Here is a 17,423-nt window from a genome sequence, read left to right as displayed (position 1 = left end):
TGATCCACAATACCTATATTCTAGGCCAGAGCAGAAAGTAAACGACAAATTGGAAGGGCAAAGAAAGTAAGTTTTTTTTTTTTTTTTCTTATTTCGTGATCAAAGCTTGTCAACACAACTCCGAATTAAAATCCTACAGAGTCAGGTTTGGATATAAACTCCGCGTGAATTTGTCTAGTGTGGATATTAACGTGTTGAAGAAGTTCGACTGCTGGAGCGGCTGCCGGTTTTGTTTTTGTTTTCAAATCCAGTGGTTAGTAGGATCATCATTGCTATGGATAACCATTTTCGACTGACCAGGTAGATTGTATAGGAGGTATCAAGTTCGACGCCCTCACGAGATCAACAAAGCAAAATGCTGCGCGTGATCACGCAGACTTTCTGCATGCTATGCACGCCAATCTGATCTTCAGCCGAAGTCCTGGTGAGAGAAAAGCTGCAGCAGGCGTCAACTCTTCCGAAAATAAGCAAAGATAAAATCTACACACGCTAAAGGAAATGTTCAAATTCGGCTCTGATCGTTTAAACATCAGGTCTTTCGTTAAGGCATCTTCTAAAGCCGTCTTACCAATTTAGTTTCTCAGGCTGCTAACAAAAGATCCTACTTTCTTTCGCTATTGCTTAACTTTTAACCAGGGTAGGGACTAAAGTACTTCGCTCGAAATGAAAATTTCCCAAGCGTATGGCCATTTTGTGGCAATTTCAGGACAGTGTGGCGCCAGCCCCTAGAGAAAGAAGGAGTCATATACGACGCACATAAAAGATCCAGCTATAATTCACTGTAACTGAAGCAGGATGCAAATCCGGTAAGATCACGCACACACTCAGGCACGTGCGCACTATAAAACGAGTGAAGATACCAACCCCTTGTGCTTGAGGATCTCCCCGGGTGAATGGCGGTGAGTGAAATGTATCATCCGGGCTCACTTCTGGTTTGTACACCGGCAAAGAGTATCGGTGAAATCATTTGGTCTTGAGGCGCAAGTGCTGATCAACGATGCAAGGATACTAACCATGCTAACTGCGTTACACAATGAGGTTGTTATGACCTTGATTTGCCCGGGATTCGTTAAACACCCCCCCCCCCACATACACACACACAAACACATTCACACACAGAGAAAGTGTTTTCTCTCTCCTTGTGTATCCATGTATATTATACAAACAGTGTAATCACAATTTTGTGGGTATGTGTGTTTATGTGTCTGTGTGTGTTTGTTTGTTATGTGAGCTCTGTTTGATCTGGGCACAACTGATGAGTCATGATTTTTCAGACACTGTAACGGATGCAAAATGCCTATGCGTAGTATATTATGTAAAGCTAATCATAAAGCATTATATGATTATATACGTGGATACCACTTACATTGTCATTACCCTTAATTGATTACCACCAGGAAATTAAGTAGGAAAGGGTCTACGAAGTAAGGACAGTGCATGCTCTCTGACATGCAGAGAAATACTTTTTTTTTTTCAGGGGATTACCAAAAAAAAAAAAAAGATGTAATCTCCGTATCCTGTATCCTTTTCATTATCAAGGTCCTTTCTCTTGCTGGCATTCAATTCCTAGCAATTAGTACTTTTCAGTCTTAGATTCACTCTTTCATACCATCATTTCGTTGTCTTATCATATCATATCTATCATAGTCATTATCATTATTAGTATCATTATGAATATCATATCTAACGACCAAGTAGGATGATAAAAAATAGATTAGTCCACCACCTATTCTGTGCAAATGATAATGTGCTTTCTGCTTCCATTAAAATTTATTTTTCCCTCGTATTTAACTGTTCATTTCCGCTGACCAATTTCGTGTTGTTGCTTAGAGACGACAGTAACTACCATAACCCCTTTGCCATCATGATTCTTTATTGTTGCTTTACCCCTGTGTTTTTTGTTCCTATGAGTAAAGTAAAGTGGCCAGAAGTTCGTGCCTCAATAGAATATGAACATAGTATGTTGATCAAAGCTTTCGTTTGGAGAACAGTAACTAAATTTCATATTATGATCCAAGTTACCATACCACAAAAAATGCACCAGATACTATATTTCCCTTTCCTGCCCACCCCCACCTTCCCCAATGACAGTCATCATCATCATCACTAAATTAAGGCAACTCCCCCATACCCCGTTATTTCCCCCCCCCCCCAAAAAAAAATAAAAAAAATGACACCAATGTGGTGGTGTCCTGTCACATACAATTTATTATCAGTGCAATTATGGACTGATTCATAATCACGCGGTTAAAATGATAGTATTTTTTAACAGCTATGTCGATACATTTGTAATTCAAGACTTTTACCACCACCCAACACACACCCCTTTTATAGTTCACACGAACACGCTATTCTTGACCAGAGAAATGTACATTGGACTATACTAGACTATACCAATTTTCTTCATTCATCACACTACAATATACAATAAGATGTTGACGTAAAGACAGTATAGCAAAGTCATCATCATAGTGCATGGCTTAGTCATGTAAATGACTTTCTATCTCGTGGGAGTTCAAACAAAGAATGTTCAATTTGCACAAAGAGTCTCTATTTTGTGTGACCTCGTCACGTCTATGGAGTTCATTTTCAAATAAGAGAGAATTTAGCACTATTCATTTTCGGAATGCTCATAGATTACCTTTACGGTTACCATGACAACCCCTCAACATGACAGACTGAGAACCTTATCAACCTAGCAGCAGCTGATATTGTGTATTGCGGGACTATGCAACATGCGTTATACTGATCATAGACAAACTACTAAACTTACGCTTTTCTGCAAGTACAGCTGATCTTGAGATTAATGACATTATAGATAAAGTACAGTCGCCACTGCTCAACTGGGACAATTCCTGAGAAAGCACTTTGTCCCGATTAACCAACTGTCCAGATCAAAAAGAAGAGAAAAAAAAAAAGAAAAAAAGAGTCGCTTGCATACTCCACAAAATTCAGATATTAATTGCGCTGTAACTTGCACAAACTTAAATACAAACTTACGGGCAAGAACTACATTTTTAAGCCTGTAGGCCCTATGTGTAATAAAAACAAGCGAGCTGAAGATTGGATTGCAAAGTTAGAAGTAACGACCTTGTGAAAGAAATTTGCATGAAGCAAATGTAACGAAGAACATAACTATGTATCACATTAATCTAATTTTAAAAAATGACGTCGTCTCCCGGGTGACCTAATGAAATCCGGACAGTGGTCTTACTTGCATGTCAAGAACAAACGGAGGCAACTGTATGATACGAAAGTAGCATTGGTTTACGGCTATAAAATACATTGTAAGTAACATCCTCCTTCTGCTGCAAGCATATTTATGAAAATCTAGCTGGAGCGAAATATTATTGTTGCTATTCATCTTTTCCTCATCCTACAGGTATGTCTTTCTGCTTTATTTCCTTATTTCATTTATTTTCATTCTCAACCAAGAATAGGCCCATCATTATACAAACATGGCATGTAAAAAGAAATAAGCATAATTATTCTACATTCATCGAATAGTAATTTTGTTACATTAACCCCTCCTGTGTCAGGGACTTTGGACAGTGTGCACAAGACTATGGGATTTACTGTGTCAAAGCACACAAAAGGTTAAACAGGTCATTGCTTGGACTCAATCACTGCATACTAAGCATGGTAAGATTTCTGTAATTTTTAGAAGTATCTCATTCAAGTCTTATCCAACAGTTTTTCAGCCGTATTGAAATGGATAAAACAATTAAAGAAGTAACAATCCGTTTATTTCTCCTTATTGTCGTAATTCTAATCTTGCAGACTGATATTATGCTATCTTTCATTGAAGATACGTGTATCAATGTAGTCAATGCTCTTTATTCTGATCCCAAACCCAATGTGCTATAGGAAAGGACAAGGTTAAAATGTGTGAATCAAATTTAATCATAAATAACAATAATAGCTGCCGCAATCAGCAACGTTGCATTTACCTGTATATTACTGAATAAAAAATGTATGAATTGAAATTGAAATTGTGTCTTGCATTACGACAGGTGTCCTTTGAAATTACACAAAGCACAGCGAAACCGACCTTCAAAGGTACAAAATATCATGTCAAGGGGTCTCTATCATAAATATTTAAATCGATTTCTTGTGCATTCAGTGTCATTTCCGAGCGGTACTCGTTACCTAGCAACAGAAAGCTCACCATTGCTGGGCAGCATGAGGGGAAAAACACACGCAAACACAGAGCGACGGAATTAACAGTGTTATTATGGAAATAACAATCTCAGCGGTTGCTACAGCAACGAAAACAAGTCACAAAATGATAACGGGAGATCGAATCAACAATCACCGCCTGGTTGTGAAGTTGTCTCCTTTGTTTAGGGTATAGTGCTTTTTAACTCCATTATAACCTGTGGGAGATAATTTCTAATCATATTCAAAGTACCCCATCATATGTTCAGCTCGATAATGTTGATGTCAATGCATGTGTATATTAATCAACACATAATATAGGGCCTATGCAGATGAATATGAAACTTATATCAAACTTTGCTGACAGTGTTATACAACAACGCTCAAAAGAATGAGGAAACATTTAAGGACTATATAAGTTTATCTACATTCTAAGTTGACAAAGATTGTATTCACATTGACGAACTGTTCCCCATGGGTGTAGGCCCTATTCTATAACATGATTATCTGTGGAGAAAAGGCAGTTAAGTAAATCACAGATTCGTAACTATTCTTTTCTTGAAGAAGTTACGGAATATTTTCATAATCACCATAGACACATCAGAGACACCGGTCACGCGTAGGACCAAACAGCGGCTAGATGATTTCGTATTAGAAAACATACTGCCTTTAAATAGCCGAGAGGTGATACTGACATTGAGGTGTTGATCGTCGCAGTAATTTGCCCGATGATAGATTATTAATTCGAACGTGTCGCCTTTGATTGCTGAATCATTGATCCTAATGGAATCGACCACTTTACGGACATGATCGGCAAGGACAATATTAATGAATAGTCAAGCGAGGAATTGATCTTTTCTAATGAAAGGCTGTTAGCATGTCGGCCTTCGATTTTTTTTTCAGCAAATAATTTTCAGCAGAGCTTCTCAAAGTTGCTAGTTGGAAAGCTAATAACCATTAACATATACGGGGAGTGATAACAACGTGCAGGGAATCAATTCGTAAGACTTTAGCACGCACTCATAAGGAATGTTAAAAAGACACTAAATAAAACAACAAAGTATAGTGCCGATTGGTCCGTGCGCACATTTATAAAGTAAGTTACAAGATGTGCTACATAAGAAACGCGAGAACATTACTGTAAAATGAGAAATGTTCGCGTGCATTTTAATTTCGCGAATTTCGCGAGCGCCAAGATTCGCGAAATTAAAATGCACGCGAAATTTCTTATCTACACTATTTATGCATTGAACGCAAGAGGCAATTCGCGAAAATTTCTTTCCACGAAAAAGGCCGTCGGCTCCAATTCACGAAAAATTCGTGCCGCGAATATATCATGTTTTACAGATGGAAACCAGATAACATTCTGACTGTCTTACAGAGAAGAGGCATGGGATTGTGGAATGAACACACTGCTCCACTGCTATCCCCAACCCTCTCGTAATTTGACCACATTTCTTTGACCAATAGTGCAATTTTATGGAGCATTGAATCCCTGGGTTTTACCTTGAACATCATAAACTATTTTGTACATTCCGTAGAGTTTATTATAATCTCGACATACCGATTTTCGCTTGTGTTTCGTCATCTTTCGTAATTAGCATGTTGTGATAAACGCTTATATTATTTCTTTGGAACCTACATCCTACAAGCATCGGTTTTTAGTAGGTTCCTCATTTACACATAATTTTATTACATGTCCTTATACATTTGTGAAAGTATGTCTAAAATTGAATGTTGTGTTATACATATTTTGCTCCGAAATCAAATGGAATATGAAACCTGAATATGGAATGTGGAATATGGAACTTGAATAAAAAAAAAAAAAATCAAGCGTGTTTGTGTTCATCATTCAAACTATTTATTTCATACCATTATTATGTAAAGAACGCTTAAATCTGGCTCATTCACGGCTATATGCACCACTTAAACCGCCTTGGCAAAACACCTATTATTTTCCCAGTTGACTTCTTCATGCTCTAGATCAGACACTGAAATTTACCCCATCCGAATTTACCCCGATGAGAGTCTGTTTTGTATCGTTACTAGGCATATTCAGTTTCAATTCAAAATCGCGTCTTGCTGCATAAACTGTATATAACTCCCGTACTATTATAGTCACGATTATTGTCCTTGAGATTACTAGTTACGTGCTTGTGATTGAAACAAAATTTTTATACTGAAAAAATTAGAAAAATCCCGATTAAAGAGATCTCAAAAGAACGCACAGCCATTCAAAACTATTCCAAAAGAATGCGCGCAGTGACGTCAGAACGCGTTATTATACGAAACTGCACATAGCAGTATGTTTATAAGAGATGGCGCTATATACACCCTTTTTTTTAGGGGGGGGGGGCGGGATGCAGGTGTAATGGCCTCGAGATCTTGGTTAATTCGATACAACATGTACGCGACGAGTTGTACCCTTCATCTCATAAACTATCACCATTAAACTCCCTTGATCAGATTTGACCTTCATCACATATCACTATCAGCTCAATTGATGAGATTTATTAAGCTTCATATCTCTACCTTATCATTTGACGGAAACACGTACACTGTGAGAGTGCAACCTGTAACTTGTGCATTTTGTCTCCCCTGCAATCCTATTCAGCAAACTATCTCCAGCATGATATAGGGTCTATATGTTGAAACTTGGGCTGTCGACTGGCAAAAGAAAACGAAATGTTTTTTCCCCCACAGTCTATTCATTTTGTGTGTTCATCTTGAACTGAGACATGAACACGTATATTTGCCTTTTTCAAAACCTTGCAATTTACATGCATCTACACACTATGATAACGTGATAGCGTTTTCTACAAGAAAGTAGTTGCTCAGAGTTAAATATGAACATGTTTATGCTGACGTCACAATATCAAATGTACTAGTAATCTAGATGACGAAATATAGAAAAAACATGAAATGCCTCCAATGTTAATGTTTTAGAAGCCTCCGAAATGAAACGTAATTGCGCGGCATTCTCGAATTAATGGCGCATTCGTAACTACCATGAGATACTTTAACGCGTCAAAGTGCTGCACCCTTTCATGGGTATTTTTCAGCAAATTGTGTCGGTAAAAGAATAGACTTCTCTTTTTATTGACGTTCTATTTTCTGTTGTAGTGTAGATCATGACGTCTAATGGGCTGCTTCCAGAGCAATCTGCTCAATTACGCACAAATTCGAACAGCAAATAGTTCAAAATAATGTATTGTATATTGATAGCAGACGGTGCCCTCGTTTTTTTCAGTCCCCTTCATGTACTAGATCAGAAACCGTTGCTGGGGCATGGAAGCATGAACGTAATTGCTAATCACAAGTTGATCGCAGGTGATTATTCTTCAACATTTCACGCTGTATACATAATCCTACGACACCAGTCGTTTATGATTAACGGTAATCTGATATGAACTGTTGTGAAAAATAGAGAGATTTGGGAGTCGGCAAATTGAAATTTAATGACCCGCATTATGATTACATCATAATTGTCATATCTACATGAACAGCATCGCATTATCCCACATTGACGTGGCTAATGTGGCTTATGATACTGCAACTGGTCGACTCACTGTTACAATGACGTGCACCACATGTGTCTAAACTACACTTCAAAGACTCTTAGATTGATTGTTGACCCTCTCCTAAAATAATTCACGAAATGCAATATTATGACGCGTTATCACACTCCCATCGCGTTATTGTAAATTGTAAACACGCGCGCACATAAGTGATGATATAGAATAGACTATGAATGAAATGTAGGTACATGATGTATTCGGATCGGCGAGGCAGAAAAAAAAAAGTGCTAGTAGACTAACCAGTCAAAATGAGCATTCAAATCACACTCACACTGGTGTACCAATTCATGTGATTCCTGCTTTGTTACCTCAGCTGGACAAATTTTACAGTGCGTGCCGTTACTTTGTCTGATATTGATATTAGAAGAAAAATTTGAACATGTTGAAGGAATGGTTTTGAAGAGGAAAATGGGGCTTCATCATTATCTCGTAAAGGCCGTGTCACACCATTCCGGGCAAGCTACGCGGGCTTGTGGCGAGGAGGTAGTTTCCAGCACGTAGAAGATTTTCAGCGGGCGAACAAGAATGTTTGCAATTTTCATTCATGCCTTGCCATACCGTACGGGGGAACTTCTGCGGCTTGACTTGCGGGAAAACAAATTTACTCTCCGGAGCTCTCCGCAGTTGGTCCGCACATGACAGTATCTAGCGCGTAGTTGCCCGGAGGTGCTCACGCAAATCCGATTTAACCGCAGCCAAGTTTTGAGCATGACCAAAACTTTTTCCAGGTGAGTCGCGGGAATGCCCGTAGAGGTCCACGCAGAACGCCAGTAGGAGACCCTTAGCGGCAGTACTTCCCAGGCAATTCCCACGCAGGTACTTCGCAGTCCCGTATGCAGCCAAGATAATGAAATTCTGTGAGATTTCAGCCATTCCATTAGAGGAATTCCTTCACTGAGTTGTCGGCCCCCACGCGACTGGTGCAAAGGTCACACAGTATACTCGCAAGTATAACGCGTCCAGCAAGTAAGACACATACTAGTCCATGGGCCAAGGCTCGAAAAATGGGTTGTTGGTACCACCTGAGGTGGCAAAACCTTTTTGGTGTCATTTCGTTTGTCGGGCATAGATATACTTATCAAGCTATGATAGCATTTGCACATGAGTAGCTTAGTCATAATAAATGATTTTTTTAACCAATTTGGTCTCGTTTTTATATCCCTATACTTCTGACATCGAAACTAACCGCTATACAAAGAAGAGCACTGTCTTCTGTATGTTCACAGAATAGGTGTTCTGTTGTAAACGCGGTGCGCTTAGTCTTTATTCAAGGCAGCGAAGGGAATATGCAAAGGGTTATGATGTCCACAGCTGTCACGCGGTGCGCTTAGTCTTTATCTAGACCAATGTACCGTTATCATATCTAAAGTTCCTCATAAAGGGATTATCTATACTGTTTTTATACTACCCTCTCAACAAATACATCAGTTTTAAACAAAATTCACCCTGTTCATTTACAGTATTATTCATTATAATGTATTGTAGTGTACCGGTACATTGTTTTTGCATTATCGTTATTGTTGGATGGAAATAAAGCGACATTGGCGTGGTGTCAGCGTTTCCACCGTAGCGTTTTCACCGGAAAATGATAAATAATTGAAAAATACGGTAAAACAAATTGCTTTTGTTGTTGTTGTTGCTTTTAGATAAAATGATATACACTGTATCACAAGCTCTGGATATTCCCTTCGCCGTCTTGAATAAAGACTAAGCGCTGTGGACAACATAACCTTTGGATATTCCCTTCGCTGCCTTGAATAAAGACTAGACGCACCGCGTTTACAACAGAACACCTATTCTGTGAACATACAGAAGACAGTGCTCTTCTTTGTATAGCGGTTAGTTTCGATTCAGAAGTATAGGGATATAACAACGAGACCAAATTGGTTAAAATTTCATTTATTATGACTAAGCTACTCATTTGGAAATGCTATCATAGCTTGATAATATTAAGCATATCTATGATCGACAAACAAAATGACACCAAAAAGGTTTTGCCACCTCAGGTGGTACCTATATCTGGCCTGGCCCATGGACTAACATGCGCTGACTCGCACAAATCCTTTTCCGCCCTCAGGAATGTCCGGTATGCTAGAAAATCCCTACACGTAACAAGCCCGAGTAGCTTGCCCGGAAAGGTGTGACAGGGCCTAAACACGGTTGCGGGTAAAAAAAATATGCGTGCGCACCTCCGGGCGACTACTTTTGAGATACATGCTACTGGTACTGTCATGTGCGGATCATCTACGGGGACCTCCGGGTAGTCAAAATTCTTCTTTGCAAGTCGCACGCAAGGCTGGTGTGACACGGCCTTAAGAATTGAAACGTTACTCATGAATATTCTGTCTCCCTCTATCTTTGCCGAAATGGAAGGAAATGGCTTTTAATAGGTAAGACGAATAATCGCTGTATCCAAATGAAAGGTTAATGAAAAGAAAAGTATTACTTTTTTTTGAAGTTCATGTAAATTTATAGAACATCATTTTGTCAATACGCCAAGTTTACTAGATAGATTATTTCGTATGATTTCACGTCTTCATTGTCTCCGTTTAAGGAATTATTCCTATCATACTTCTGGTACTCGTTATAGAGTTTGCTATAATTATTTTCGATGTATAATGTTCTGCTGTAAAACGAGTTCCTCTGCTCAATTTGGGGGACTTAATGTTTTGTGTTTGCAATTAGTAGTTCTGGAAGTTGTGTGCGCAACAACGTTTCAAAGAAATAAAAACTGACCCAAACAAACAAACAAACAAACAAACAAACAAACAAACAAGCATACATACAAACAATAAGACATGGAGCAACAACCATAAAAATCGAGGAAATACTAAAAGAAAAGTTCACCTAGCCAGCAACCACGATTAAAACCTTCGACAGCAAGGTAGGTTTGCAAGAACGTTGCAGTATGGGTTGTTTACTGTCGAACGTCTATCTGGTAGACCTACTTAACATACGGGCATGGGTTGAAAATCGTTTCAATGGCGGTCTTAATCAATAAATGGCCCTCGTCTTTACTCTTTTCCTTTAGTCCGATGCCTTTTGTCATTTGCTGGGTTGGCCATTGATTTTTTTTTTCAGTTCTATATTGCGCCTCAGTATACCGTTCTGACTGTTTGAGCGTTACTGAATACAAAAAACGCGTTGCAGCTTATGATATTTGCCAAATTTGACGAGTTATTGAAAATGGTAGGCTATTCACAGAATTGCCATACTGATGCCAGTGATTCTTCATGGAACACTAACGTCGAGCAAAGTTCATTCTAAATTGCATCGCTAGAGGCTAACCCACGATTTGATACATTTTTTCCCCCATTACCAATCAAACACTGTGGATCAGAGGTGGAATACTTCCTCCAATCACGTTAAAGGCGTCATTTACCATTTGCAGATGAAACAAAACTCAAGCTTTAGTGCTTCAAAATACTTCTAAAATGTGAGTTAGGGATGGAAACAACCGATGTAAAAATTTGAATCAGCATAGATAATGTTAAGTATTGTTGAATATATGCCCTATAAAAACGTGAACAATAGTTGTGTTAAAATGTTTCTAGACTAAACCGTCTATAGTGTTTAGTGAGAAAAATATTGATTTCTCCTTGTCATGCAAAACATCCTAGATACCATGTAAAAATTTTGAAATAAAGCCTAAAATATAACTGACCGACACATTGCATCAAATGTGATATCTTGAACATTTGTTTTAATCACTGCTCCCAATGGTAAACTGTACCTTTAAGTTCGTCAAAGGGATTCAGTTTTGCATCAATACGTCTGCGAAAAGAAAAAGCTATTTGAAATGGATCTCATACTCATATGGCGCCTGCTGCTGCCATTGTCGGTAACAAAACTTCCTTGAGCTATTCATAAACACACGCTCATATGATGAATGCGTAAAGACCTTTTGCAGCAGACCAAAGTAAATCTAATCAAAAAACTTCAGAATTATGGGCGAAATCTAGTTGAATATCAGTCCCTCGAGGAGTTTTATCATCCTCTGTCTCTTCGCATAATTTCAAAAGCTCTGAGCAAAAACAAAACAAAACAACAACAACAACAACAACAACAACAACAAATTTGTCAGCGTATACAACGGGATGCATTTTCTTTGCCTTGGAAGTTTGTGGCTAAAACTATGGGCGGTGACTCCAAAATAGTACTATTTACTGAGGGGCGCATCTCCGAAGTGAACAGTAATGTTGAGGCGCCAAGTCCCATGGTTTGAACGAAAAACTCGAAATCAAGCAGACTAGAATCATTGTTGGATATTTGGGACAAAAGCAAAGAAGAGAAAAATGAGGCGAGAAGTCATGAGGTTAGATGTGATGTTGTGGAGGGATCAGACAGTAACCGCACTGCGAAGCAACGCGTGATGTCACAATATTGTGTTGTGATATCATTCTCACAAAATAATAACGGTGTACTATATGGAGAATGTCATAAAAAGTGACGTTATTTTCCAAAGAGTATTCCATAGAGTGTCAAATAGGCCTACATTCTGAAATAGTTAAAATACATGATCACGTGCAGCTCTTTCAACCAAGCACGAAAGGACTTTTTTGTCTAATCCCAAATATTATGTTGTTCATAAGTCATCTTGATTACTAGTGCATTCAGAAATGTTGGAACAGCTTCCGTTAAGGTCAGGTTAATTAGATAAATAAGGTTAAATAAGGTTAATTAAAACTTGTTTGACATACCCATCCCTGCCTTTCGTAACCGGGCGCCACCGGTGACAGCTTATAGCGACGTCTGCCCGGTGACACGGTGTTGTTGACCCGCTGGTCGTTCACTTGCAAAAATTGAGGGTTCGACATTGCGAACACCGACTATCTTAGACCGCAAATGAAAAAAAGAAGACTTTTTCCAAAAGAACAGTGTTAGAATCGTAGGAAGAATTGGCCGAAATCTCGACTCTAGTTTGTCGAAGGTGCTGGGACCGGAAATAGGTTTGTCTCGAGTTAATAGTTTTCATGCAGCCGTCGATGGCCCATGATGTACTGTTACAGGACAAACTTGACGCAGAAGGTCAAGAAAGCGATACAATGTATGACCAGATGACATAATTTCAACCTCGAGCTTCATTCACCTTCGAAGATACACTTATATAAACATAATTTTTCAGCAGCCAGTTTTTCCAAGCCCTTTCATTTTGTTTCGATGTAAAATGGAAAAGGAGTATCGATAGAATACAAAAAAAAAAGTCAGCTAATTATATTCACAATGTAAGTATGACGAGTTAGTCACTTTGGGGATTCAAGCCCCGCCTCCCGTTAGGTTCTTTGAATCCACGATTCAAATTATGCAGTCGCTGCTGTTACTATTTCGAGTTCCATCCATGCTCCAACTTTCCGCAAATATTATCATGTCGACGTTAATACGTTAATCCACGACAGACAAGCATAGCAACATTACACCGAAGAGCGCTGTAGCCGCCTCCACACCAACGTTCCTGCCGCTTGCAGCGTTGCTATTTGCACAGCGTCATAGATGCAACTCTCGGCCACATATTGCAAACATTTGTGATCATGGCGATGTCACGTTTACGATTCATGATATCGAGACAGGCAATTGATAGCGGGAAAATCCATGTAAAGCGCACCAGAAATTATGTTTGATCTCTCGGTACTGCGATCACGCATAAGATACTGTACACTCAGTATTATGACTTTGCGCTCGTGTACTACAAATACAGCAGCTGCAACTTCGGTCTCCTTTTTTTTTTTTTATGTCAATCGATATTCGTGAATACGCATTCACCGGCAATGCATGAAACGTCATCTCGCATTGAATGCCAAGAAAAGAAACGCAGGTTTGTTTACTACAACGGACCCCACCACAGAATAAGTCGAATCCTTTGTCCTTAACATCTGTTTATGTGAATCAGAATGATGGACCCGCAGATGGCGAGCTCATTACTAATGTATCACTCCAAGTGTACATCCCTGCACAAGGCACCTGTACGATATAAGCTGTCCAAGTCCAAGGATGGCAAAGTCAACGCTAATTGGCTGCTAAAAGCATTCAGTTTGTAGTATAGTGATTTAGCACCACTTTGCTTTTGCTATACAATTTTTGAATAAGACTGCAGCGTGCATCAAGGCTGCTCCTGTATGTGGAGTGACATCACGGTGTATTGGGGCATCGTACATATTTTATGACTTAATCCACGTAATAAGCCTAATGACCTCTCATCCGCGCTCGTCTCTGAGAAGAAATGGATCAATGGTCATATATTATCTCTAGATCACTGTAATTAAAAGCGTAAAGTTTGATTAAAATTAATGATTGGCATAGGGCCTGTTCGAATTGCTCCCAAGATATTTGCAACCTATACCCTCTGAAAGGCTCTGTTTACCATTGGGAGCAATGGTGTAAAAATGTGGAGATATCACAATTTGATGCATAGTGTAGGTCAAATGTATCACAAAAACACCCTACCATATAAATATTTCACAACAAAGCCTGAAATATAAGGAGGTATCACTATTTTTTTCTGAATAAACCATGACTATAGACGATTTAGTCTTGAAACATTTTTTTTAATCATAACTGTTGTTCATATTCTGTGTATTTAACCATGTAACATTGATTATAGGCCCTACTGATTCAATTTTTTTGCATCGGTTGTTTCTATCCCTAACTCACATTCCTGAACTATTTTTGAAGTACCAAAACTGGATTTTTGTTTCAACTGCAAATGGTTTGTAATGCCTTGAACGTAAAGTTTTTATAGAATAAGCATTTTGAAAAAAAAAAATGTGTTGTGACAAATGATAATGTGCGCTATTAACATTTGATGTTTTAATTCAATTAAAGACATAATACAGTAGACCTGGACTCTCTGCGAAAATATACAGCGTCATTTTAGGTATCAAGACCCCTCAACCCGACCCCCCCCCCGACACACACACACAGACACATTACAAAATGGCAAATTCATATTCTTTATATTTTTGCATATTTTAGCTTTTTTTTTGCACAAATAGAGGGATTTCTACACCAACAACACTGCTGATTAGTGTTAACTTCGCATTAGATCAAATGAAATCGTTGAAGCTGAATGCAATTTCTTGATTATCCCCCACCCACTGGAGAGTCATTTCGCACCCGATATTCGAAATTCAGTATGGAAGATACACACAAAGCTTCGTCAGATTAGACTGCAAATCTCAATCTTTTAACAATGACAGCGATGAAGAAAACGGCATACTTGTTTCAATAATCGTCGTGATAATGATAGCGATTATCTATCACTTTTTTCATTGTCACTAGAATCATTACAATTAAGTATGCACTTTATTGGTAAGCCTTGTTGTGGTCATTGCTGTTGACACTGCCATGTATTCCTGGGTACTGTCATCATCGCTATTCTCCTGTTCCTGTGTACATACACACCGTCTAAACCATAGGTCAATACATGTATGATGACACCATAGGTCAATAATTGCCCTATTTTGATTATATTCATAGTAATGGTTCATACATTGTGCGCAAGGATGTAGGTCCCGTGACTAAATGGTACGCAGGAGGGTGTTTCACAAAGATTTTTAAGTCGAACTTGAAATCTAAAATTGACTAAAGTTATGGTATGCTGTGTGTGTTTTCAATGTTGCTCAAGTTTCTAATGAAAATGAAGATTTTGGAGATCTTTTTCACACAGCCTTTGAAAATACAATGTAGAATAAATAACAATGGAATTATTCTGCAAACATTACTGATAATTTGAAGTGGTTGATGATTAGTCTAATGAAAATAAACAAGGAAACCAGTGGCATACCATAATCTTTAATCAAACTTAAATCAAGTTCGACTTCGTGAAACATCCCCCACCTCTTGTGACCAGACTTTTGATATCAATAATATTTCCAGAACTCTCCTACATCCAATTTTGCTCGGGTACGAGTCCGACACTAACGAGTCATACAGCCCATCACGAGTTAAACACGCCACAAGCTCGTCACTAGGCGAATAAGGTCCATAATGGCGACTCTAGACTAAAAAGGCCCTAGAATCTGACGCTCATTAGGCTTACACCATGCCTACAGTGTCGGCCTCGTTTGTCCTTGTTTGCCTACTGTCGGAGGACTCTGGGATTATTTTCCTATAGTTTCGAGCTCATGGGCTTTATATTATTCTTCCTTGTCTTATCACGGACCTCAGATAAGCAACAAAATCGGTGATTTTTATTCAGTTTCCCTATTTCTGCCATAAAAACAGGTTTAGTGGTAGTATCTTCATTCCGCTGACGTACCGATATAATATCTATCTTTAAGTGTTTCAGTACACGTTTTAAGATTTTTTTTCTTTTCAATGCGATATATAATCTCGGATTGTTCTCCTCTCATTTTATTTTTTAGAATAGTCTTGTATCAAGCTCATTCATAGTGCAAGTTTTAAAAAAATGACGTAAGTTCAATTTTGTAGGGGAATTCTGATTTAGAGCACAATACAATTATGGTGTAGGAAATGAAAGAAATGATTCCATCTAGTTTGTTTCAAATAAAAATTATCTGATATAACTGGATCTTACGATTTCAGTTTGAATTTTGATGATGAAAAGAGTATAGAGAGAGCGAGAGAGAAACAGAGAGACAGACAGACAGACAGACAGACAGACGGAAAGAGAGCGTGAAGAAAGAGAAAGATGAAAGAGAGAAACTGGATGCAGAACGCTGAAGCTTCATTGTTAAACCGCTAAGTAATAATTAAGGTACATTAATCAGTTAAGTATCGAATTTAACAGCAAAAAATGGCGTTTCAGTTTATGATTATGGCCAGTCCACACACTGACAACATGTAAGGAAAGCCCTGTAGTTTATAAAGGATTTTTATCATTCATGATAGACCGGTGTCTGATTTCCAATAGGAGAGGCATTACAAACTACTAAAACCCATTAAATCAGGGGTCTGATTGAATTATTTCTCTCACCTTTCTGTTGTGTCGCTTGAGAATGGCTGCTTTCTTGTTGATTTGCATCTGTTTGAAGTGAAGATTGGCGAGTATCAGGGCTCGCTGCCGCTTCCACTCCCATTTTGCCTCTGAGGAACTGTTGCTCATGGTGACGACAATAAACAGTCACAGATCATTCGGCGGTGAAACTGGAGAAAACTTTGGAAGGTCTGTCCCTACTGCATTACCGTAGCATATCCCAGCATGTCCATGGCCCCCGTGGCAGACGACATGTCCGAACCACGGGCGACGATTATCCGAATGGCGCCGAAAATGCACTCATGATGAAGTGCGAAGGAAGTGCGTCCATCCGACGCACGCTCACATCGAGGTATGAATATGATGTTGACAACACTTTTTATAGTCCATCTGTCAACGAAAAGACACATCACTTTCCATTACCAACGTTATGGCTACGCTCTTAAAAGTGTGCAAGCCTGAACAATAAAATCTACTTGATTTTCCCTCCCCTGTTCGGCTTGTTCATCGCGCACCACTCTGCATGTGAGTCTCATAACCATAAATACTGCACCTTTGCAGGACTGGTGTATGCTGTAACTCATACAAAAATGAATATGAACAGAACTTCCAACCAGGAGCCAGTATTAAAAAAAAAAAAATCGATCTCTGTGTTTACACCTACTCTTACATTATTTTATCGATCTCTCCGCATCCCTTGTTCATTTATTTACCTACGTTCCATTCTGCACGACGGCCGGCTGTAGATTATAACA

General features: G+C 38.8%; 1 protein-coding gene across 1 annotated transcript in view; it reads right to left on the bottom strand.

Moving 5' to 3' along the window:
- LOC140239200 (echinoderm microtubule-associated protein-like 2) overlaps positions 1-16,797 on the bottom strand; it is a 45,635-nt gene extending 28,838 nt beyond the window's left edge. Inside the window, exon 1 of the mRNA XM_072319081.1 lies at positions 16,669-16,797. Coding sequence (XP_072175182.1) covers positions 16,669-16,797 — 129 coding nt within the window. The remainder of the gene's footprint in view (positions 1-16,668) is intronic.
- Positions 16,798-17,423: the final 626 nt, after the last annotated feature.

The sequence above is a fragment of the Diadema setosum genome, chromosome 15 (assembly GCF_964275005.1).
Source record: "Diadema setosum chromosome 15, eeDiaSeto1, whole genome shotgun sequence".
NCBI lineage: Eukaryota > Metazoa > Echinodermata > Echinoidea > Diadematoida > Diadematidae > Diadema > Diadema setosum.
Note: the sequence above shows the minus strand (reverse complement) of the source record. Positions and strands in the feature narration are given on the sequence as shown.